The sequence below is a fragment of the Zalophus californianus genome, chromosome 6, assembly GCF_009762305.2.
Source record: "Zalophus californianus isolate mZalCal1 chromosome 6, mZalCal1.pri.v2, whole genome shotgun sequence".
NCBI lineage: Eukaryota > Metazoa > Chordata > Mammalia > Carnivora > Otariidae > Zalophus > Zalophus californianus.
The window spans coordinates 1,146,318-1,169,365 of NC_045600.1; the positions used below are offsets into that span (position 1 = coordinate 1,146,318).

General features: G+C 66.6%; 1 protein-coding gene across 3 annotated transcripts; it reads left to right on the plus strand.

Annotated features, from left to right (window-relative positions):
- Positions 1-1,179: 1,179 nt before the first annotated feature.
- AKT1 (AKT serine/threonine kinase 1) lies at positions 1,180-22,830 on the plus strand. Of its 3 annotated transcripts, none has more exons than XM_027571790.2 (14): positions 1,180-1,269; positions 3,919-4,057; positions 13,546-13,674; positions 16,252-16,363; positions 16,507-16,654; positions 16,804-16,935; positions 17,017-17,082; positions 18,269-18,337; positions 18,925-19,050; positions 19,127-19,255; positions 19,339-19,553; positions 19,989-20,076; positions 21,604-21,706; positions 21,944-22,830. In XM_027571790.2, the coding sequence occupies exons 2-14, from the start codon at positions 4,012-4,014 to the stop codon at positions 22,021-22,023; spliced, it is 1,443 nt and encodes a 480-aa protein (XP_027427591.1). In that variant the 5' UTR covers positions 1,180-1,269; positions 3,919-4,011; the 3' UTR covers positions 22,024-22,830. The 3 variants fall into 3 exon arrangements, with proteins under 3 accessions (XP_027427591.1, XP_027427592.1, XP_027427590.1); XM_027571791.2 differs by lacking the exon at positions 1,180-1,269 and adding an exon at positions 1,568-1,584; XM_027571789.2 differs by lacking the exon at positions 1,180-1,269 and adding an exon at positions 2,666-2,710.
- Positions 22,831-23,048: the final 218 nt, after the last annotated feature.

The following is a 23,048-nucleotide window of genomic DNA, read 5'->3' on the forward strand; positions in this document are numbered from 1 at the left end:
GGAGGCAAAGCCCTGCCTGGGGGTCCTCAGTCAGAGCTGAGAGTGCTGGGCTGGGTTGGGGAGAGAGGCAGGGGGGCCAAGGGGAGGAACTGGCAGTCACTTCCCCCTGAGCAGAGGAGAGTCCTTCCCTGAGGAGTATAATTCTGCCCCTCAGCCCCAAGAAGTCTGGCAGGAGCCCCGGTTTTTGGGTGTAGATGCTTCGTTCGCCGCTCAGCTGGGCTGCCTCTGCCCCAGATGAAGTATCTATACCTCCCAGGCTGAACTCTGACCCAGGATGAACAAAAATGCCCCTCTTCCCCACAAAATACACACCTGTCTCCAGGAGGGTAACTCTCAGGAGTCTTCCTTTTACAAAAGGATTACTATCAACTTGGAGGCCTCAGGGATGGGGGGAGGGGCCGCGGTTGGAGAAACTTTTGGCTCTAGCTGAGCCCTGGAGGGCCCTGCCCGGGGCCAGGTGGTCCTGCAGCACAGGGGCCTGTGACCCCTTCCTCCAGAGGCTTCCCTCTCCTGTGTGCATTCCAGCCAGCCTTCCGGCCGGGCCCGCTCACACCTGACCTCCACCTAGCCTCCTGCATGCGCCCCAGGACCACTCGCTTGGCAGGGTCCTGGGATTGGGCCTTGTGGGGTCATCTTGGCTGCTCCCCGGCCCACAGCACGGCCTACCCACTTGGGACACCTTTGGAAAGGCACACTAACCCACCCCACCCCCACGCCACGGAGGCAGAGGCCCGGGGATCGTCCCCGGCCCGCCCTTCCCCCACAGGCGCCCTGGACGCGCCGGGAAACTGAGGCCAGGGAGCACGCGGCCCGGGTAGCGTGGGCGGCCCGCCCGCCGCGCGCTCCCGGCGCCGCGCCCTCGCCCCGGCCGCGCCGGGGGCGCCCCGGGCGGCGGAGGCGGATGTGGGCGGGCGGCCGGGCGGGGCGGCGCGGGGCGGCGCGGGGCGGGGAGAGGGCGGGCCGGCGGCGGGCGGCGGCGGCGGCGGCGACGGCGGCGGCGGCGGCGGCGGCGGCGGGGGGACCGAGCGCGGCGGGCGGGCGGCCGGCCCAGCGCAGCCAGCGCAGCCAGCGCAGAAGCGCAGCCGGAGGACGCGAGCCGGCGGCCGCCACGAGCACAGAGCCCGGCGGCGCGCGAGGCCCGCCCGAGCAGCGCCCGCCCGCCGCGGCCTCCAGCCCGGCCCCGCCCGGCGGGCGCGCGGGGATGCCGAGCGGCGGGCGCCGGAGGCCGCGGCCCGGCTAGGCCAGCGCTCGGCCCGGACGCGGCGCCCGGTGAGTCCCCGCCCGCCGCCAGCCGCGCGCCCGCCCGCCGCCGGGGCCCGGATTTCCTCCCGCGGCCCGGCGCTTTGTTCCCGGCCGGCGGGGCCGGGGCGCGGGCCGCGCGCAGCTGGGGTGGAGGAGCGGAGCAGGAAGTGGCCGAGCGCGGGCCTGGGCGGGGAGGGCGCGCGGGCCGGCGGCGGCGGCGGCGGCGGCGGCGGCGGCGGGGCTACGGGCCGCGGCCCCGGCCTCCCTCATGACCTTGGGGAAGTGGCTGGTCGGGCCGGGCAGGGGCGAGGGACGAGGCGGACTGGCCGGCCGCGGCGCACAGTAGGTGCTCAGGGGCCCCTCGGAAAGGCTTGCCCCAGCCCTCGTTCAAGTTTGTGGGTGGGCCTTGGGAAGACTTTCTTTGCCCATAGACAAAAAGTTGTAGGTGATGGAGAGGTGCCTGGGCCAGCCCACAAAGGACTAGCAACCCTCCTGGGCCCCGAAACCGCTTCGTGACTTGGGTGGGCTTTGGAGGTGCTGCCCACCCCATTCTGGAGGCTGGGGCCTGGCAGACGGCTGGGACTTGCCCCCCGCCCCAGGTTAGGGGATAGGGGGGCAGTTGGTGAACTTGTCCATGGGCAGGACTGGTTCCTGCGTATTGCCATGGTGGGCAGAGTGGGGGGCACGGCCCTATGCTCTGTAGCCAGAGGGTCTCCCCAGCCTTGCTCCAGGCTACCCCTGGCTGCTCTGAGCCCCTGGGCCAAGTGAAGGGCAGGGGGTGCATTGGCGGGGCTGGGTTCCCTGCTCTCCTCCAGCGGAACAAACGGTTCACAAACCAGTGTTTGGAGACAGAGGGAGGAGGCCCTGTAAGCACAGGCGAGTTTTTGGTAGGTTGTTCCGTAAATAATCACGGCACTAACACACTTTTATGGTGAAGGCACTGGCGGTGCGGAAGCCGTGGGAAACGGGGACCCTCAGTTCCCTGGGCCCTGCCTGCAGCAGCGGCCCAGGCGCTGGCTTGGTGTGTTCATTTCTGTGCAGACGCACATCACCCTGTGCGTGTGCACAGATATATTTTTACACACGGGGCTCGACAGCTGACTGTCAGCAGCAGGCCCTGCTTAGGCCAGGGTGGGGGCGGGGCATCCAGAGGTCTTTGGGTCCAGCCCTCTGCCTCCAGGCCACGCCCACTTGTGTTGGCAGAGGGGGGCCCCCCCCCCCCCCCCGCCTGCTGCAGGGGCTCAGAGCCCTGTCCTTGGAGGTCTCTTCCCTCAGTCTTGCTGCCTGTCGCTGCCCGGTGGCCTGCTGAGCACGTTGGGCCATTTCCTCCTGGGGCAGAGTGTGTCTCCCCGGCCTGGCAGTAGACACAGACAGTGGGGTCTTCCTGCTCTTCTAAATTTAGCCTGAGACCATCAGTGCCGAGCAGCCTTCTCTGGGCCCCAACCCCATGCCTCAGGAGCCCAGTAAGGTGCGTTGCCCGACAAGGTCCGCAGCTGTAGGAAGACCCATATGCTGGGATCCACTGCAGAGGCCCTCAGGGGTCCTCCTGGCCTGGGAGTCCGGGGGTAGGGGGTCGCTCCCAGCCTGCCCTCAGGAGTGCTTGTGTGCAGGGCTAGCAGAGGACAGTGCATGGGAAAAGTTCTCTTTCCCAGGATGCCCAGAATGGGTGATGTGTGAACTGGGTTTTGAGGGATGCCTAGGAGTTCATCCAGCAGGGAGCAGTGGGGAGGGCCACTCAGGTTCAATGCCCAAAGTGTGTGTTCAGGAGAAGGCTGCTGGTGGGCCACTGCGGGCGCTGGCGCCTCTGCATTCACACAGCGCACCCCCTATTTGTTGCCTGCTGAATGCTGTGATTATGGGCCCATAACCACCCTGGACTGGGTGCTTCTTACAGACAGGACCCATCTGAACCTCTCTTTGTCCCCAGGGCTGAGCCTGGCAAAACCAGAGATGCCTGCTACATGTTGGCCCAATGAATGAACCAGATTCAGACCAGCAGGGGTTCTGTGGTTTAGGAGGGGCTTGGGGTTTCTTGGAGGGAGGTTTTTATGTCACCCCGGAGGGCTCTGGGCTCTCATTTGAGCCAGCCGCCTGGTCTCCTGGCCCTACTTGCTTCATGTTTGAATTTCTCTTCTTTCCTAGTCTGGGGCAAGAGCGAGGAACCCTGGGCCCTGCTCCGAGAACCCCAGCCTATGGGGCGGGGGGAACAGCACGGGCCAGGAGAACAGGGGCACTGTCACCGGGGGCTTGGGAAGGCCAAGCAGTCAGAGGGGCTGCCCGGAGGAGGTGGCCTCTGCTGGGTTGGCAGGTTAGGGAGGCTAGAATATGCCAGGAGGGCCTTTTGGGGATGGGGGTGATCTGTACAAAGGCATAGGCGCAGGGGGCATCACACACTGAGGGCCGGAGGTCAGAGGGGTGGCAGGGAGATTGCAGCCCAGGTGGAAGGAGGCCTGGCTCCAGGGAACAGGTCGAGTCACGTGAACTTTCTATCAGGCGCTGTGGTGGAAGCTAGTGGGGGGTGGCAATGGCTCTGAAGGCTGAGAGTGGGGCAGGCTACGTGGGGAGGGGGACCCCGCATGGGCCCCTAGGTGCACGGTGCTTCCCGCCTCCCCGTGGGGTTGGAGGAGCGGCCCCAAGCCAGACACCACCTCACACCCTTCCCTCTGATTCTTGCAGAGCCTGGGTACGCCGGCTGGGCTCGAGGAGACCCTGCCGAGAGGGGCCTGTGAGTGGCGCCGGGGCTGTCGCGGCGTGCCGGAGCTGGGCACCATGAACGACGTGGCCATCGTGAAGGAGGGTTGGCTGCACAAGAGAGGTCAGTGCGCTTGGGGTCGGGTCGGGGCCGGGGTCCCGGAGCTGGCCTGCAGGCTTTCCCTCGGGTGCTTTGGAGCCCGTGTGGGCTGGCTGGCCTAGTGGCTGCTGTCTCCTTCCCTGCTTTCCTGGAAGGCAGTGAGGACACTGGGGCCCGTCCAAGACCTGGCTCGCTGGCGGCCCGGGGCGCTGCCCGAGGGCTCCTGAGGGCAGGGCAGAGTTGCTTGGCCTGGCCGGGTGCCTGCCTCGGGCCTGGGCTGTGGGGTGTGGGGGGGCCCTGTACCACCCAGGGGCCCAGCATGGGGTGTGTTTGTGCTAGAGCCGCGGGCTGCCTGAAACCACGGGCTGCCTGAAGCCGGTGCCCGGCCAGCCTCCCCTGTCCGCACTCACAGGACCCTGTGCCCAGGGAGGGGCTTGGCGGGACCCAGGGGGGCTGGGGCCGTAGCCTTGGCCCCTTGCTCTGTAGCCTTGCCCACAGCCCCCTGCCTCACAGCCCTCTGTTGCTCAGGGATGGGCAGTGGGGGATGGACAGGCCTCACGTCCAGGTGCCCCTGGCGAGCGACTCCCTCCTGCCTCAGGGCGGGGATTAGCTACCCACCCCCCCACCCCCCAACTTCCTCTTCCTCCAGACCTGTTCCTTCCCAAAGCTCCGGTGACCCCAGCTAGCTAGTTCACCACTCCTCATGCATGCTCTCCAGCAGATGCCGTGAGGGTGCCCTAGCCCCAGCTCAGGACCCCACAGGCTGGTGGGAGGGGAACCTCAGCTGCATAGGGAACAGACAGGGAGGTGTGGCAAAAGCGGGTATCATGAGACTGGGTTTTGTAGGATGCATAGGAGCTCTCCAGCAGAGCAGGCTGGGAAGCTGCAGGAGCTGCAGGGGGAGGTGAGAGGTGACAGGGATGAGGGATCGGGGGCTTCAGAGGGCTCGAAGCAGAGGTTCAAGGATGTGGTCAGCTGTGTGTTTCTAGAGCTTGCTTTGGCAGCTGCAAGGAAGACAGTGTACCGGGCCTTGAGACAGAGGTGAGGAGGCTCCAGGGCCCTGTGGTCCGTGGGGAGCCCTTCTGCTTAGCTTCCCCTAAGCACCCGCCTGCCTTCTTGATCCCCTCCCCCACTGCCTACCACCTCCTTGCTTCCCCGAGTCCTGCTTCCTGCCTAAAGCCCCTTTGCCGGGTCCAGCCCTGTCTGCCTCACCTTACAGCCCCCTTTGATGTCCCCTCCCCATTCACCTGGTCCCCTTACCTGGCAGCACACATCCGTAGCCCCTACTTGGGACCAGTATGCCTTCAATTCTTGGCAAACGTTTGTTGACTGACTGTTAGATTAAGGCCTCAGTGCTGCCCAGGGCCCCTAACCCCATCACTGGGACATGCACTGGCCAGCCAGGCTGGGGCAGGGCTGCCTTTCTGATGCCTGCTTGAGTTCCAGGTTGCCATTCAGGGCCTGTGCCTTCTGAAGGGGCTAGGGGGTAGGGTATCGGGCCCAGTGGGGCATCTAGAGAGCTGAGTTTGAATTTGATTTAGCTGCTTTGTCACTGCAAATCTGTTGAGTTCTTTGGGCCCTGGTTTCCCTGTGTGTATGATGGGAACGGTGGTGGGGAATGGCCTGGTGACATTCGGCATGTGGTTTATTGGGGGCCCTAAGTCAGGGTACAGCCAGCCTCAGCAGCCTCCAGGCCCTGCTGCCTGGCCCTAGCCTCAGGCCAGGAGAGAGGGTCCCCTACTCCCCTTGGGGAGGTGGGCGTCCATCTGTGGGGAGTGACCTTTGGGCTGTTTCCTGGGTGTCTTGATGCTTTGTGCCCCGGGCCAGAGCAGCCGTCATGGGCAGAGGGGAGTCCAGCCTGCGTGGTGAGCTCCAGCCTGGGCGGTGAGCTCCAGCCCTGCACTGACGTGTTCTGGGGGCCAGGCAGGCCCTCTGGGCCTCAGTGACCCAGTGTTTCCATTGGGGAGCTGGTCCCCAGGAGAGTAAGCTGGGCAGACGGGGGTCCCCAGAGATGGGCGGGCTTCCTGAACAAGAGTTGGGTGTTTTGACACACACATATTCCAAACGATAAGCAGACACCCCAAGCAACGAGCAGCTGAGCCCAGCTCTAGCCGCCAGTGCTGGGGGCTGGTGGGCTCAGCATTGCTCAAAAATTTGCATTTTCAAGGATTTGGTCCTTTCTGTGCCTTCTCTTGATTCTTAAAGGTTGACAATTTAATAAAAACAAGCGTGCTCCAGGGTGTAGGTCTGGCTGAGCTTGGCCTGTGGTGTCCGCTTTTGTCTTCAGACTACTCTGTGCTAAGGCCGTGGCCTGAGTCTGTGCAGCTGGTTTGGGGCGTCCCTGCCCACTGGCCCCACTCTTGGAGCCCATGACCGTGTGGGCACCGTCGGCCCAGCCAGGCTCGTGGGGGTTTTCCTGGCTGTCCCTGACCCGCGGACAGGCCGGCTGGACCGGGTGGACCAGGAGAGGGGAGGAAGGCAGGGAGGAGCTGGGTGGAGGATGAAGGAAGGGGCCCTGGGCCTGGGTGGGGAGCCTCAGGCCGGCACCCCTGGGCTCGCGCAGGCCGGCTGTCGGCCGGGAGGGACCAGCAGAGGCGCGCACTCAGCTGTCCCCCCGCAGCCGGGCCTCGGGCAGCAGGCCCGTGGGAGTGGGGCTGCTCTGCTCCTGGGGCCAGCGTGGAAGCGCCGCGTGGGCGGTGCGCGTGAGTGTGTGCGCGCGAGTGTGTGCGCGCGTGAGTGTGCGCGCGTGAGTGTGCGCGCGTCTCAGCGTCGGTGCTCCCCCAGGAGAGGTGCCGGCCGCGGCCCTGAGTTCGCCGAGCCCCGCAGACCTGGGCCTTTTCCCGGCGTGGGTCCGCCTCCGGTTCCAGGCTGCGTTGGTCCACGGCGTCCTGGCGGGGGCCAGGCTCCGGGGGCTGAGGTTTCTCCCGCCGCCCCTCCCTCAGCTGTGGCGAGGTCCCGTTCCCTGCCGTGGCGGTGGCATTGCCTGTGTCCCTCCTGTGGCTCCGAGGTGGGGAGGCCGTTCCACCTTGGACACACAGCCCCCTACTCCGTCCCTGGTCCTGCGGTTCCCCACGTGGAGGCGGCCTGGTTCCCACTTGGAGGAGGCGGCAGCGCTGCTGAGCAGACACCGGGGCACAGGCCTGTGAATGCACTTCTGAGCCCCGGCTGCCCTGGGGTTTGCACGGGGGGGGGTGCCGCCGGTTGCCTCGCCAGGGCGGGGGGCTCAGCAGGACCAGTGAGGGTGCACGTCTGCTTCCCGGACCCTGTGCCCCAGGCTGGACGGCAGGGCTGCTCTGGGCCTCCTGTGTGCCTCGGTCGCCCTGGCTGTCGGGGGAGGGGTGGCCCCAGCGCGGGCCCAGGTCACGCTGAGGTGGCTGTGGCTTTGGTGCCGGCAATCCCCTTGGTCCGAGAGGCAGCTCGCACCATGCCGTGTGTCTGTGAGGGCCCGGACCTAGCCCTGAGGGCAGCTCGGTGCAGGGCGGCCAGGCCCGGGGCTGGGAGGTGTGCCCCAGGGCCTGCTGGCCCTGGCGTGTGGCCGTGGCCGTGGCTGCCACTGCTGGGGGCTGTTTCCTGTTTTGTGAGCCTGTTGGGCTCTCCGTGCAGAACAAACAACAGAAGAGGAAGCTGGGGTGACTCGCTCGGGGGGTGAGGGGTCACCACCCGCCAACCCTGCATCCCTTGGCTCGTGCCGGTGGCCCCAGCCGGTGGCTGTGGTGTGCTCTCTGGGCAGGGCTGCCCTGCGGAGGGCCGGGCTCCATGCAGGGGGGGGGTGGGGGGCCCCGGGCAGCACAGTGCACTCGTGCAGGAGGGACACTGAGGCCCGGAGCGCCGTGCCCAGACCCCCGCCTACCAGCAGCCGTCAGGAGAGGACAGCCTGGGTTGCACCAGGCCTGGTTCCTAGAAGTGCCTCGGGACGGCGCGGGGTGGGGGCTGGCTCGGCCGCCACCGGTGTCCCTCTTGCCCAGGCACACCCATCTGGGCTCGGGGCCAGCACCCTCCCCGCGGGCCCTCCCATAACTGAAGCCCGTGGCTGAGGCTCTGCTCCTGCTCACCGGGGCCCCCCTCTGCCGTGGGCTGATGCCCGCCGTTCCTGTCCACTTGGCACGCCCAGCCCCTGCCTGGCAGCCCCACGGGCAGGCCCCCTGGCCCGCATCTGGCTCTGCACAGGCTGACCGAGGTCCCCACAGGGCGAGCTGCAGGCCAGCCCTCACTTTCCTCCTCCCTGCGTTCAGGTATGTGTCTTTACCCTTAAGAAAGAGTAGACCCGTATTTTGGGGACGTGAGACTCGATGGCCTGGTTGGGGAGGGGTTCCACCGAGCTGCTTCTGCGAACTGTGGGTGCTCTGAGCTAGGCTCTCTGGGCTCTGGATTTGGGTTTGCAGACCCCCAGGGGGCCCCAAGGCTGCATCCCCCTCTCCCCAGGCCTGTGACCCGAGGGGCCAGCAATTGGGGGCGCAGCTGGTGGACTGACGGGCCTGGGGGCCGCCCGCTCAACCTCCCGGCCCCCTGGGGTGCTCGTTCAGGCAGAGGTGTGGTTGTGGCTGCCCCTGAGCCCCCCACGACACCCAGGTCTTTGAAACCCAGTCTCCCTGAACCCCACTGTGGCGAGGCCAGGTGCATATCATTTGGGAGGGCAGGAGGCAGATGACCCAGTGGCTGGCTTGTTGGAATAGGCAGGGGGTGGGGGAGTGGGCACACAGTCCCAGGCTGGTGCAGGGAGAGTGGGCAGGGCACGGCAGAGGGCACCAGTGCAGTGGGGCCGTGGCCTTGTCCGCGGGGGCTCTGGAGGGGGCAGGAGACTAGCACTGAGACGGAGGGTGTGGGCACAGGCCATGGGGACCAAGCCACGTGGGCATCTCCCAGGCCCCTTGTCTGGCGTGCGTGCAGATGATGCGCGGCGCCTGAGCAGGAGGTGGGGGGCGTGCAGGGAGGACAGCGGCTGGGAGGGACGTCTAGGCGGAGGAGGTTGGCCGCGGCTGGTCGGTGGCAGTGGGTTTGGACGGGGTGGTTGGTGGGAGGTGCTGTCCTGAGGCAGGAGGGAGGCGAGGGGCGGCCCCAGTGTCTTCCCTGTGTTCCTGAGTCTACCTGTGTGCATGGGGCCGTGACTCTGGGGGCCTGCCTGCTGGACGGCAGAACCAAAGACCCGTGGGGAGCTGAGCTGCTGTTAAGGAGCGAGCCTGGCCTGGGCAGCAGGACCGGCAGCTCTGTTCACCATCTGTGACCTTGAGAGTCCCCTACTTGGGCCTCAGTTTCCCCAGGGAGTTGGTGGGCATAATGAGCCCTGTTCTCCCTGCCCGCCAGGGGGGCCTTCTGGGAAGGCAGGGCAGGGTGGTGGGCCGGGGGAGGGCGCAGCCAGGCTCGAGGGCCATGCTAGGGGAGCGTATGTCCTCCACGTGGCGCCCCTCTGCTGGGCACGGAGTGGATTCCTCTCTCAGCCACGCTGGCTGTCCGAGCCCTGCCTCCGGGAGGACCCCGTGAATGCTGCCCTCGGAGGGGCTCTGTCTCGAGCAGGTTGGTGTGCTTCACCCCAACAGCCCTGGGGCTCCGTCTGAGTGGGGGTGTGACCCCCGCCCCCCCCGGCACTGGTTCCTGGGGCTCCTGGGCTTTGGATGTCAGGCTGTGGCCCAGCATCCTGCCTGTGGGACGGGGAGCCGGGACCCTGGCTTGTGCATAGGCAAGAGGCCTGGCAGGCGGGGCCCCCCAAGATGACCCATGCCGATGCCCTCCCGCTGCCTGCCCCCGTCCTGGTGGGCGGCGATGGATGGGCTGCCATCAGCAGGGCTGTTTGCTCACTGTGCTGGGGAAGGTAAATGGGCGCCCGGCAGCTGTCGGCCTGCGATGGATGTGTCGACGGCAGGGGACCGCACGGTCGCCGCTGTCAGCTGGTGCCCGCTCTCCGGGCCTGCTGGGGCTCGCTTTGCTGTGGAGAAACAGCTCGGCACCGCCTGGCACCCTGCCAGCCGCCTGCCACCGCCACCACTGCTGCGACAAAGTGTTTATCCAGCAGTTTCCCCGAGAGCTGGGGACTTGGAGGGAATGTTCACGGAGCTCAGGGCGTGGTGGCCGAGTGGGCCGGGGCCCAGGTGTGGCGTGCCACGTGCCGGGACCCCCGGCGGTGTGGAGGACTCTGCAGTGTTGGGCCCCGGGACTGTGTTGGGATCCCCAGCTTGCCCACAGCGTGGGTCCCCAGCCCCCAGGTCCGCTGCCTGCGGTGCCCTGACCATAGTGTGGCCCGGGACACGTGCCTGGGAGCCACGGTGGGGGCAGGCCCTCAGCCTCTGCCCGTCTTGTCCCCAAGCCCTCGCCCTGTGGCCCTGTCAGTGTGATTTGGGCTGTGGGAGGCCAGGGTTGTTTACAAGGAACCCCTCCTTCCTCTGGGGACCTCCAGCCTCTTCCTGGACACGGGCTGCCTCCCAAGGTGAGCAGGGGTATTGGAAGGACCCTCCTGTGGAGGGTACATGGGGACACCGAGGGGGCCAGTCCTGGGAGCTGAGGGGCCCTTGGAGGGTGGGAGGAGGTAGGGGAGCCCTGGTCCGGGCAGAAGAGGAGCTTGGCTAGGCCTGCCTGCCCCTGCCTCCACCGCAGCTGGAGCCCTTACTGTGGGTGCCCTGGTGTGGGCGTGAACGGCTCAGGAGGGCATGAGTCCCCTTCTCTGGTGGCTGGGCAGGACGTGGTCTCCAAGGAGTGGGTGTGGTGCTGCGGGGCCGAGGGACAGTATGGGTCCTCCCTGACCCCGGCCCGGGGCTGGGTTTCTGAGAGAACCCTGAGCGGGGCCGGAGATGCTGCCCCTCCTGCCTGCCCACCCAGGGACAGACCCTCTGGCTAGGGGTGCCTGCCCCCAGTTTCGCCGTGGCTCCCGTCTCGTGGCAATAGATAACGGGATCCTGGCTGGGCTGCTGAGCTGTGTGCTGAGCTGGTCCTGGGCCTGTGCTGAGACCCTGTGTGGGCCTTGGTCTGAAATGTTTGCGTGGGTGGGATGGGGTGGGACCAGGGGGGTGGAGAGCCGCTCTGGGGATCCTGGGCTTTGGCTGTGAGTGGCAGGGACCAAAGACAGGCCCGGGGCCTGGGTCCAGGCCGCTTCCTGCTGCCCCCTGAGTGGCTGCCAGGAGATCACCCTGGCTGTGGGCAGGCATTTGGCCCCCGAGGGAGTGGTGGGGACCCCCATTTAGGGAGTCGTGTCCTGAAGGGCAGGCTTGGGCTCCTGTTTGTCACCTGCCCGGAGTGAAGGCCTGGGCGTTCCCACCAGCAGATGGGCTGATGCGTGTCTGTCCCCGCCCAGTGCCCATGGCCGCACTCCTGTGGACAGCAGTGGTCAGGCACAGGGGTGGCTGCATCCCCCACGTGGTCCTTCTGTGTCACCCAAGGCCTGGGAGTGAGCAGGGCTCTGGGGCTCCCATCTCTCTGGGCTGGACTCGTTCAGAGGCAGGCCACGGCCCAGGATGTATCTGGCACCGCCTCGGCCCCCAGGTGACCGCCAGGCTGCACCCCGCCAGGCAGAAGGGGTCTGTGTGTCTCAGAGCCTTGGCCCCAGCCTCCCCTAGGGTCCCCACTCCTCCTCAGGGGGTCTGTGTGCCCGGCTGCCGAGGTTGGGGGCTGAGTGAGGCCGCCTTCCCTGCCCTCCGTCCCTCCTGGGTGTTGTGTGGCTCTTGGGCTCAGCCATGTGGGGCCCAGGCAGGGGGCAGCTGGGGACCTGCCGTGGTCCCCCCTTCAGTGTCCTGGGGCTGGGGGCTGGTGGAGGGCCCAGCAGAGTCACCCCTCTTGTCCGGGGCTCAGCCAGGGCGGGTGCCTGCTCCTCCTCCACCTCTTCCCCGCCAGTGTTGCTCCCTTGCTCCTCCCCCCGCTCCCCAGTTCTGGGTTCCAGAACCTTGCTGGCCTTGGAGTGGGGTAGGGGTGAAGGCTACTAGACTGCAGGTGCAGGGCCAAGTGGCCGGGGGGAGTCCTAGGTACTTTTAGCAGCACTGACACCCCCGTTCCAGGGATCCTGGACCCAGTGGGGAAACTGAGGCCCGCTCAGGCGGGTGGGTGCTGCTGAGCAGGCACATACGTGCTGACTGCATGCACAGGGCACAGTGCTGGGGGGCCGTGCCGGGCGTGGTGGGGGCTGGCGGCAGTTGGTGAATCAAGATAGATTTTCGGGGCTGCGCGGGCGAGGCGTTCATCAGTCTCCCTGCTCAGTTAGCATCCCGGGGAGCGGCAGCTGGTGGGATGGGAGGCACTCCATCAGGGGCCGACAGCTCCAGACTGGCACACAGGCGGGTGGGAGCGAGCGGCCCGGGTGGTGGGCTACGCACGGCCCCCGGAGCCTACTCCGCTTGTGCTCACCCGCTGCACCAGCGGGGAAGGGGTGTCCCAGGCCACCAGGGGCAGGAGCAGTGTCCACACGAGGCCTGACCACAGCCTTCCCAGCCCACCGTCTTCATGGGCTGGGGGGGCTCGGCGGAACCGGGCGGAGATCCCGCTGAATGCTGTTGGGGTACAGAACAGGTCACTGGCCATCGCTCGGGTCATCCCTGGGCCAGCGGTGTTGGGCCTGGAGGTGACCCCCACTGCCTGCAGCCGGGCAAGCCCCCCACTGGCCAGGTGGAGCGGCGGGAGGGCTGGCTGGCTCTCAGAGGCCACACCCAGAGGCCCTTGGTGGGGAGGGGCTGGGCAGTGAGGGGCCGGAGCACAGCGGAGGTGCCTGCTCCCGGATGGGGCCTTGGCTCGTCTCCCTCCCCTGGGGTTCGGCTGGGAGGGAAGGCCCCGGGGCCTGGAGCTTGGGGACCCCACCCCCTCCCCACCTGCTGCCCAGTGGTCCCTGCGATAAAGCAGTTGTCTAATTAGTAAGTTCTCTGTCGTTGTTCAAACTCCTTGCTCGGCAAAATGTAAATGAAACATTTTTTTTCTGGGTGTCAGTATGAAAAATGACAGTTGCTGGGATATCGCAGAGGACATCTGCTCTGGTTCTTAAGTGCAAAGGCCTGTTTACGGCTGATGTGGCGAAACTTTGGGGAGAACTTCCCCGTGTACCTGGGTAACCCATCGTGGGCCGTGGGAGTCAAGGGCGGGAGGTCGCAGCCTGAGGACTGCACACACACCCCCTGGGTCTGGCTTCACGTGGGGCCCTGGACAGACAGTGTTGTCACGTGGGTGGTGAGGGGCTGTCCCAGTGCCCAGCCTAGGGGGTGGGCCCTGAGTCTCACTCACTGTCCCCGCAGTGCTGGACGCCAGGCTCCGGCCTGCAGGCCAGGGCTCAGTGCGGTGGGCAGTCCACTGGCCATGGCCACTGTAGCAGCTGGCTGGCCCCCGCTGCGTGGGGGGGAGCTCAGCCCTGACGCCCTGGCCTGTGGCCTTCCCAGCCAGCCCCTGCCCGCCGTGCTGGGAGTGCGGGGCAGGGGGCAGGGGCCTGGGGTTAGGGTGTCCTGTCTGCTCGGGTGCAGTGAGCTTCCGGCCTGCCACAGGGACGGGGCTTCTGGGGGGAGGTGGGAGCAGGGCCCGGTGACCGCGGCCCCTCACTGCCCACGTGTCCACAGGGGAGTACATCAAAACCTGGCGGCCCCGATACTTCCTCCTCAAGAATGATGGCACCTTTATCGGCTACAAGGAGCGGCCCCAGGACGTTGAGCAGCGGGAGTCCCCTCTCAACAACTTCTCTGTGGCTCGTAAGTACCTGTGGCCATGCGGGGCTGCAGCGGGGACTGCCCTGGCTGTGGGCAGGTGGGCAGGGGGCCAGGAGTCTTCTGTGCCCAGCAGCCCCCACGCTGATGCCCCCCCAGCCCCGGGCCTTCGTGTCATGTCTGGGGCCAGCAGCGGCCAGGGACCGGGTGGGGCAGGGCTGGCTCTTGAGTCACCGTGGGAACTGGTGAGTGGTCGGTTCTGGTTGGTGGGAGCTCTTCGTGCTGAGTCCCGAGGCTGGCAACCCTGAGGCAAGAGAGCCCTGGGCACGGAGCTGGGCTGCCAAGGGGTGGGGGTGGGGGAGGCTGAGTCAGGCAGGCCGTCCAGCCTGGTCCCTGGTTTCTGGTCTAGCTTCCCTGAAACCTGGCTCTGCCCTGGCACACAGGCCCGGTGGCGGCGGGAGGATGAGGGAGGGGCTCAGCCACGGACAGGCCTCCTGGGTCCCTCGTGGGACGCCTTCGGGGACAGAGTGCAGTGCCCGCTGGGGTTCGGGCTCCACCCTAGGCTCCTTCATGCATCCCCACTCTCTGGCTAGCTCTGCCCTCCCTCCCCTCCAGCTCCGCACATGGCCTGGAGCAGGCTCACGTCCAGGGTCTCAGGAGGAGGTAGCCGGGGCTGACGGGGTGGGGTGGGCACATGGCTTCCATGCCTGCAGGAATATAGAGGAGGGGTGCTCCTGGACCTTGGCTGTCCTGCCCACCCTCCCAGTGTACCTGGTGCTGTGCTGCAGGGGCAAGGGGCATGGCCAGTGTACCCACCCTGGGGGCTTCTGTCAGGGAGGCTCCAGCCTGGGGGTCTCCCAGGGAGGCTTTACTGTGACCTGGGTCCAGTGAGTCCTGAGTCTTCCCTCCCCCAGCCTCAAGCTCCCACAAGGCGGCTATTCGAGGGGGGGCCCCAGGCTGAAAAGAGACCATGGAGGCAGGTACCGCCATCCCCTGCAGCCTGGTGACCATGTGGGCCCCCCTCGCTGCCTCCTTGGCTGGGGCTGGGCGGGGCCTTCAAGGTTCAGGAAGGAGGCTTGGCTGGGGTGGGTGCCACCTTGCTGGCAGGGGTGTGGGGGCCCTCAGGAATGTGCTGTACAGGCAGAGTGCAGGGGGGTGACAGGGACTCTGCTGAGGCAGACACCATCCAGAGAGCTGCCTGAGCAGTGGGGGAGGGGCTTTTCCTTGGGGATGGATTCCAGGGTTGGGGGGACAAGAAACCAGGCTCTGAGATGGGCGCCAGGTGCCTCGGTCCTGGGAAGACCTGGTCTCTGACGAGCGAGTGGGAGGTGGGGGTGCAGGACGGAGAAGACCGGCCACAGGTTTTGTCCCCCACCCCCATGTTGACACAGGCCCCCTCCCTGTAAGGCCGGCCCCAGGCCCCCTCCTGGCACCCAGCCCTGGTGGACCACTTCCTTACCCTCTGCTGAGCCCGGCCAGGGCCCAGACACTGCAATGTCAGAAGCCCCTGTACTCGCCCTGGGCCCCCTGTCTTCTCACACAGACTGGGCCAGCATTGGCCTAGAATTTCCCAGCAGCACCCCCTGACTGCCTCACCCCTCTCAGGGCCTGGTACAGCCCCGTGGTCCCTGGGCTCCTGGTGTGTGCACACATTCCAGGTGTATGTGAGTGTGCTCCCGGTGTGTGCGTGCGCTCCCGGTGTGAGAGTGTGCTCCTGGTGTGTGCGTGCTCCCGGTGTGTGCGTGCTCCTGGTGTATGCGTACTTCCGGTGCGAGAGTGTACTCCCGGTGTGAGAGTGCTCCCGGGGTGAGTGTGCTCCCGGGGTGAGGGTGCTCCTGGTGTGAATGCTCCCGGTGTGAGTGCGCTCCCGGTGTGAGAGTGTGCTTTTGGTGTGAGAGCGCTCCTGGTGTGAGTGCTCCCAGTGTGAGACTGCACTCCCGGTGTGTGCATGCTCCTGGTGTGAGAGTGTGCTTTCGGTGTGAGTGCGCTCCTGGTGTGCGTGCTCCCGGTGTGAGAATGTGCTCCCGGTGTGCGTGCATTCCCGGTGTGTGCGTGCATGTTCCTGCTATGCATCTGGAATCCCCAGCCTTGGGGGGGTGATGGGGTGCCATCAGCGTGGGGTGGGTACAGCCCGCGCAGCCTCCAGGTGGGTCATGTCCTCCAGCCTCCTGCCAGGACAGGCGGTCTCTCTGAAGGCTGCACCACCAGCAGCCTCTGCTCTGGGATTGGCCATGCCTGGAGGGGGCGGGGGCTGGCAGTCACAGCCATGAACATGGCGGGAGATTCCTGCTCAGGGGCCAGCTGCTTTCCCTCCTGCGGGCCCCTCCCTGGGGCATCCATACTCCTGTCCGTCTGGCCGGCAGCGTGGGCTCAGCGACCGAAGGACTGAGGGAGGTGATGGCGGGGGGCTGAGGTGACCCAGCCTCAGCCGGCCCCGCAGGGGTGCCTCATTGCTCCAGAGCACGGCGCTCGGTGTCTGGGCTGGAATCGGCGTCCCGGCCCCGTTTTACAAGGAGGGGAGCCAAGGCTTGGAGTGGGGATGGGAGCGGGCCTCCCGTGACCCCTGGTGAAGCCCTGGGGGTGGGGGGGTGTGTGCACATACTCACCTAGCCCTGCCCCCAGAATGTCAGCTGATGAAGACGGAGCGGCCCAGGCCCAACACCTTCATCATCCGCTGCCTGCAGTGGACCACGGTGATCGAGCGCACCTTCCACGTGGAGACACCCGAAGAGCGGTACAAGATGGACCCATGGGGACGGGCGAGGTGCCGGGGCCCTGCTCTCTGGTGGGGAGGGCACACCACCCTGTGGGAAACTAGGCCTCGGTGTCCCCAGGCTCCAGACCCGGGTCACGGGACCTGACCTGTGGGCCCTGCAGGGAGGAGTGGACGACTGCCATCCAGACGGTGGCCGACGGGCTCAAGAGGCAGGAGGAAGAGATGATGGACTTCCGGTCGGGCTCGCCCAGCGACAACTCGGGGGCCGAAGAGATGGAGGTGTCCCTGGCTAAGCCCAAGCACCGTGTGGTGAGACCCTCCCCCACCTCAGAGGGGCCCGGCGGTCCCAGCGTGGCCCCCCGGGAGCCCTGTGTGGGAAGTAAGGCAGGGAGGCGGGATTCCAGGGGGACCTGGGCCCCCCCCGCCCCGACCGCAGGTGCCTGCCTGCCGTCCTGCAGACCATGAACGAGTTTGAGTACCTGAAGCTGCTGGGGAAGGGCACGTTCGGGAAGGTGATCCTGGTGAAGGAGAAGGCCACGGGCCGCTACTATGCCATGAAGATCCTGAAGAAGGAGGTCATTGTGGCCAAGGTAGGGTGCAGGGCCGGGGCCTGGCTGGGGCGGGCCGGGAGGTGGGGGGGCGGGGGCGGCTCACCTGACCCCGTCTTCCAGGACGAGGTCGCCCACACGCTGACGGAGAACCGCGTTCTCCAGAACTCGAGGCATCCGTTCCTGACGGTGAGTCCTGGAGGTCATGTGCCCGTCTCCCCACAGACCAGGGCTGGTGTGCTCCAGAGTTCAGGCCGAGGGTGGGTGCACTTCCGAGGGCCGGGGGTGGAGGCACCCGATGCTGGGAAGGGCTGGGGGCTTGTTTGCTGCCCCTGGTGCACAAAATGGGGTGGGTACCCTGAGTCTTCCCTCTGCTCTGCCTGAGGCCCTGGGAGGCCCCCAAGCCCCCATGCCTACCCTTCTGCACACCACCTTCCAGTTGCTTCCCCTCGGAGGCTCGAGTGTGGAGGGTCCCTGTGCTGCGGGGTACTCAGCCCAGGAGGGGTGTACGGAAAACCGCCGATCAGCCTTAGTGAGCGTCCCGGGCTCGGCTGGCTCCCGGGAGCTGTGGACGAGCTGGTTGGTCTGTGTGGAGTGGACAGGCCACCGCCCCCTACCTGGGCTCTCCCTGGGAACCCCCAGGCCCTGTCGCCTTCTCAGCACAGTGTCCTCATCCGGGGGCACCGCCTGGCCCAAAGCAGGGGCAGAGCAGAGAAAGTCTGTACTTGTCTAAGGCGTTCCTTAAAACGGTTTCTTACGAGACGTGACCAACATTTTTAAAAGGTCTCATTTTTTTTTGCCCAGACTTGTTCGTTACGGTGGTTTTATCTCCTTTGCGTCAGCTTGTCTCTCATCCTCATGTCCAGGCTTAGTGCCCTTCCTTCCCCCTTGAGCCCAGCACCGCTATCGTGTTCAGCAGAGATGCTGGGGTCCATGCACGCCGGCCCTGACCCTCTGCCCTGGCGATGGCATCCCCCTCCTGCGGGTTCTCCATGGGGACGGGGTCATGTGGCGCAGCTGGTCCCCGCTGTCTGAGGTCTGGAGCTGGCCTCTCGTCCCATGTTTTCTGTGAATGGGGCTCGTCCCGGCCGCTGGGTTAGATCCGGGGTCGGTCACTTGGGACGACTCGGTCATCTGGGCCTTCCCTCTTAGAGCCAGGCCCCCTGTAGTGTGAGGTAGGAAGGCGGCTGGTAAGCTCTGCCCTGGGCACGTCCTCCCCTTGCCGAGGGTCCCCCCAGCTGCTGCCCTGCCTGCCGTACAGGGGGCCCGAGATCTGATACAGAGCCCACGCTGCGCCTTCCTCAAGAATGGTGTGTGGGCATCAGGGCTCCGGGTGGGTCCAGGGCCCACGGTAGCCGCTCTGCTTCCCCCGTAGGCCCTGAAATACTCCTTCCAGACCCACGACCGCCTCTGCTTCGTCATGGAGTACGCCAACGGGGGCGAGGTAGGGTGGCTGCGTGGCCTGCATGGGGCTGGCCCTCAGGTGTCCCCCCCCACCCGCACAGGGAGCCCTCGGGCGTCCCCCCCAGCACAGGGAGCCCTCGGGCGCCCCCCCCCAGCACAGGGAGCCCTCGGGCGCCCCCCCCAGCACAGGGAGCCCTCGGGAGTCCCCCCCAGCACAGGGAGCCTCGGGAGTCCCCCCCCAGCACAGGGAGCCTCGGGAGTCCCCCCCCAGCACAGGGAGCCTCGGGCGTCCCCCCCCAGCACAGGGAGCCTCGGGCGCCCCCCCCAGCACAGGGAGCCCTCGGGCGTCCCCCCCAGCACAGGGAGCCCTCGGGCGCCCCCCCCAGCACAGGGAGCCCTCGGGAGTCCCCCCCCAGCACAGGGAGCCCTCAGGCGTCCCCCCAGCACAGGGAGCCCTCGGGCGTCCCCCCCCAGCACAGGGAGCCCTTGGGCGTCCCCCCCAGCACAGGGAGCCCTCGGGCGCCCCCCCCCAGCACAGGGACGGTGTGGTGCCCGGCCTGTGGGAGCCCCGCCCCAGGGAGCCAGGGTCCCTGTGGCCCGTGCGCCCCTCATGCCGCTGTCCTGCAGCTCTTCTTCCATCTGTCCCGGGAGCGTGTGTTCCCCGAGGACCGGGCCCGCTTCTATGGTGCCGAGATCGTGTCCGCCCTGGACTACCTGCACTCGGAGAAGAACGTGGTCTACCGCGACCTCAAGGTGGGTGGGCAGGAGTGGCCAGGGGCCACAGGGCGGCAGGGCGGGCTGGTGCTGAGCTGGAGGCCGCCCCCCACAGCTGGAGAACCTCATGCTGGACAAGGACGGGCACGTCAAGATCACCGACTTCGGCTTGTGCAAGGAGGGCATCAAGGACGGGGCCACCATGAAGACCTTCTGCGGGACGCCCGAGTACCTGGCCCCCGAGGTGCGCCCCTGCTGCGTCCCCTCGGCGGCCTGGGGCCCCACGCTCCCCGGGCAGCCTACGAGCCCGTGTCTCTGCGCCCCCAGGTGCTGGAGGACAACGACTACGGCCGGGCGGTGGACTGGTGGGGGCTGGGCGTGGTCATGTACGAGATGCTGTGCGGCCGGCTGCCCTTCTACAACCAGGACCATGAGAAGCTCTTCGAGCTCATCCTCATGGAGGAGCTCCGCTTCCCGCGCACGCTCAGCCCCGAGGCCAAGTCCCTGCTCTCGGGGCTGCTCAAGAAGGACCCCAAGCAGAGGTGAGCCACGTGATTCCCCCAGCTTCCCCTTGGGACGGCAGGGCAGCTTCCAGGCCACAGTGATGGCTGATGTGTGACGTCCTCGGCCAGGGCTGGCTGGGGCCAGATGGGCACCTTGACCCTGACCTTGTAGCCTCTCACACCTGCTCAGGAGGACCCCACCGTGCTGGCAGCACCTCTCCCCCCAGTGTCCACATGTGCTGGGCATGGCCCTTGGCACGGTGCCGTCCACAGCCCCCCAGAGGAGCTGCACCATCCCCACCGCCCCAGGAGTATGCAGTCACCTTCACGCTGTGCTCCCCCCACCCCCTGGGACCACGCTGTCCCCCCTGTGCCATCCCCCCACACGCTGAGACCCCAGCGGGAGGCAGGAGGGCCGGTCAGGGGCCGGTGGCCGAGCCAGGCAGGTGGCAGCAGCTGACGTGCCCCCCGCAGGCTTGGAGGGGGCTCAGAGGACGCCAAGGAGATCATGCAGCATCGCTTCTTCGCCAGCATCGTGTGGCAGGACGTGTATGAGAAGAAGGTGTGTGGGGACCTGGTGCGCACTCAACCATCCACACCCATCCCTCTGCCCGTACCCCTTCCCCCGGCTCACAGGGTCTGCACTGCGGGATTTCCTCCTGAGCTCTGCGGGGGTCTTCCCTCATTCCAAGCTCCGGGAGGAGCTACGTAGACATGGACTCCCCGAAGAGGGCGCCCTGTGCCCGACGCTGCCTGCTAAAGGCTGGTGGTGGAGTGGGGCCGCTAGCCCCTCCCTCCCACCCTCCGACCTCCGTACCTCCTGCAGGGAGAGCCCAGGCCTGCTCTCCGTGAGCATGCAGGGTCGGGGCACAGTACCTGCCTGTCTGGCGCAGGAGGGAGGCCTCCCAGGAGCGAGGCAGCTGCTGTGTGCACACATCCCCCTGCCCTTTGCCCTTGGAGGGCCATGGGAGCGCCAGGTCCTGGCCCAGCAGGCTCAGGAAGGCTGTACCAGGCTGTGCTGGGCACCCTGTCACCAGACAGACTTGTACCTGGTTTCCCTCCCGCCCTCCCTGTGCAGGCCCATTGCTGGCCACATGCTGCCGGCTGGGCCTCTGTCCTGCCTGCGTGACAGGCGCCCTTGCCCTGCCCAGCTCCTATCTGCTTCCCTGCCCGCCAACAGCCCAGCTGCCCAACCTTGACCCGAGACCCTGCTAGCTTGTGAGGGGCAGCCCTGGAGTACTGGGGGGCGGTGCTTGCTTGCAGGGCCCTCCTCCCACGGGCATATCCCCTACAGTTGCCCTTGCATCCTTTGCAGCCTGACTCAGCTGGCTGCACTCTTGTCCTTGAGCCACGAATGAGGCCAGCCAGGCCCTGCGCTCAGGACTTGTCCCTTCCCCGTTCTGCAGACAGGAAGGCCTGGTCTCCTGCCCTGGTGGGAGTTGGGCAGGGAGGGCCCTGGGAGCCCTGTGTGGGTTTGGGGCATGTTCCCCTCATACCCCAGCACTATCTGGGTGCTACTGGGGTCTCCTCCCAGGGCTGCCGTGGGCCCCCAGAGCCACTGCTTGGGAATACTACTCGCTGGCCCTGGTGGGGATGGGACTGTCCCTTTATCATGAATTACCAGAGTGGAAGCCCCTGGCAGCTGGGCTGAGTGGCTGTGGTCAGGAAGGCAGGCCATGAGTGGCACCTAAGGGTGGGGCTGGGAGTCCACCCTGTCCCATGGCATCCCTCTTCATCTCCTTCCTACTTCATAAGAGAACCAGAAAGGAAGTGAAGAAGGCTAGAAAAGAGAACGGACTTGTCTTCTTCTGCCTGGGGCCCTGGGGCCCTGCAGAGCTGGTCAGCTGTGGGGGCCACTGTGAGCATGGCCTGGCCTGCCCCTGGGGGAGAGGCATGTCTGCAGGGCTCCAGGCCGCCACCCTCCCCTGTGTGTCTCCCTGCTGGAGCCCCGTTCCATGGCCTCAGTGTGGCCTGGAGACAGGAGGCGTTTCCCTCGGCAGGGGGTGGGGGGTGAGGGGGAGCTCAGGCCCTGGGGGCAGCACAGAGTGCAGCCTGTCACCTGCCTTCCCCCCGCCCTTGTCCCCTGCAGCTCAGTCCGCCCTTCAAGCCCCAGGTCACGTCAGAGACAGACACCAGGTATTTTGATGAGGAGTTCACGGCTCAGATGATCACCATCACGCCGCCCGACCAAGGTGAGGGGTGGGCCACCTCCCCGCCAACCCCCGAGCCTGTTTCTTCCCTTCTCTCCTGAGACCTGCAGTGTTCCCTTGCGGGAGGGTAGTGATGGGGGCAGGAGGGCACCATCCCGGCCCTGGCAGTGAGAGGGTCTGGGGGGCGAGCCCTGGGGCCTGCCTCAGTCTCTCTGGATGCGCGGGAGCTGTGCTCCCGGTGCTGGGGTCTGAGCCCACCTCCTGCCCGCCCGGCCGCAGGTGACAACATGGAGGGCGAGGACAGCGAGCGGAGGCCCCACTTCCCGCAGTTCTCCTACTCGGCTAGCGGCACGGCCTGAGGAGGGCCAGCCGGCCGCGCCGCGCTCCTGACGGCGGCTTCAGGGCATGGGGAAGCCTCGCAGGACGATTTGTATTTCATGTTTATTTCTGGATGCATTTGGGAGCCATGTCACTCCTCCGAGCAGGGACGGAAAGACGTTTCGTGCTGTGGGCAGGGTGGCTTGCCTTGAAGGGGGCACCCTCCCTGCGAGCCGGGCCGGGAGCAAAGGTGTCCTGCGGGCTTTTTTAATTTATTTCATCTAGGTCTCCAGACATGGCCTTGGCCTTCAGAATGATTAGATTCACATAGGAAAAGGTCGAGGGCCTTATGCAGCCACGTGCAGTTGGGGGTCCGGGTGTGCCCTGCCTTGGCCCCTCCATCCCTCCCGCCAGCTGTCTCGGCCCAGCCTGGGGGCACCAGCAGCAACCTGGTTGTGGCACGCTGGCCTGGTCCCCTCCCTGGGGCAGGCCAGGCCGGGCTCGCCCGAGAGGCAGAAGAACGAGGTTGCAATCCGTTGCTGTGTATTACGCTATTCACATGCATTTTGGGGTTTTTTAATCATAGTGACAAGAAAGCCCCTCCCTCCCACCCTTTGGTCCCTTCGGGGGCGTCTCACTTCGATGGTGTCCCCAGGTAGCACTCATCCTTTGGAGCAGCTTCACTGGCCCGCCATGCGCCCAGCGCCCTTTGGAGGGGCCTTCAGCGCATCCTCCGCGCCTCGCGGCTGGACGCCGTGCTGCACCGGGGCGCTTTTTACATTCAACTTTACTATTTTTACTATTATGAGACTTTCCCTCCAAATTCTTCAATAAACACTGCTTTTCAACTTTGTGGCTTGTTTTGGTGGGTGGCGGATGAAAGCGTGTGGGCTGGCCAGCATTTGTAGGGGGAGCAGGATCAGCCTGCCCCGGAGAGGACGGCCCTCCCTAGTGGCGCTCACGGAGCAGGGAGATGCCAGGCTGTCCACACGCCCAGCCGGGTCACCCCCTCGCAGCCCAGGAGGCCTGGCGGAGGTCACGCAGCAAGTCTGGGACTGCTGGGTAG

Bases quoted from the DNA above. Each gene is read 5' to 3' on its own strand.
- AKT1 (XM_027571789.2), top strand. From the start codon at position 2,690: ATGCCTCAGGAGCCCAGTAAG. The intron at 4,058-13,545 runs GTCAGTGCGCTT...ACGTGTCCACAG, and splicing joins GGGTTGGCTGCACAAGAGAG to GGGAGTACATCAAAACCTGG. The intron at 19,051-19,126 runs GTGGGTGGGCAG...CGCCCCCCACAG, and splicing joins TGGTCTACCGCGACCTCAAG to CTGGAGAACCTCATGCTGGA.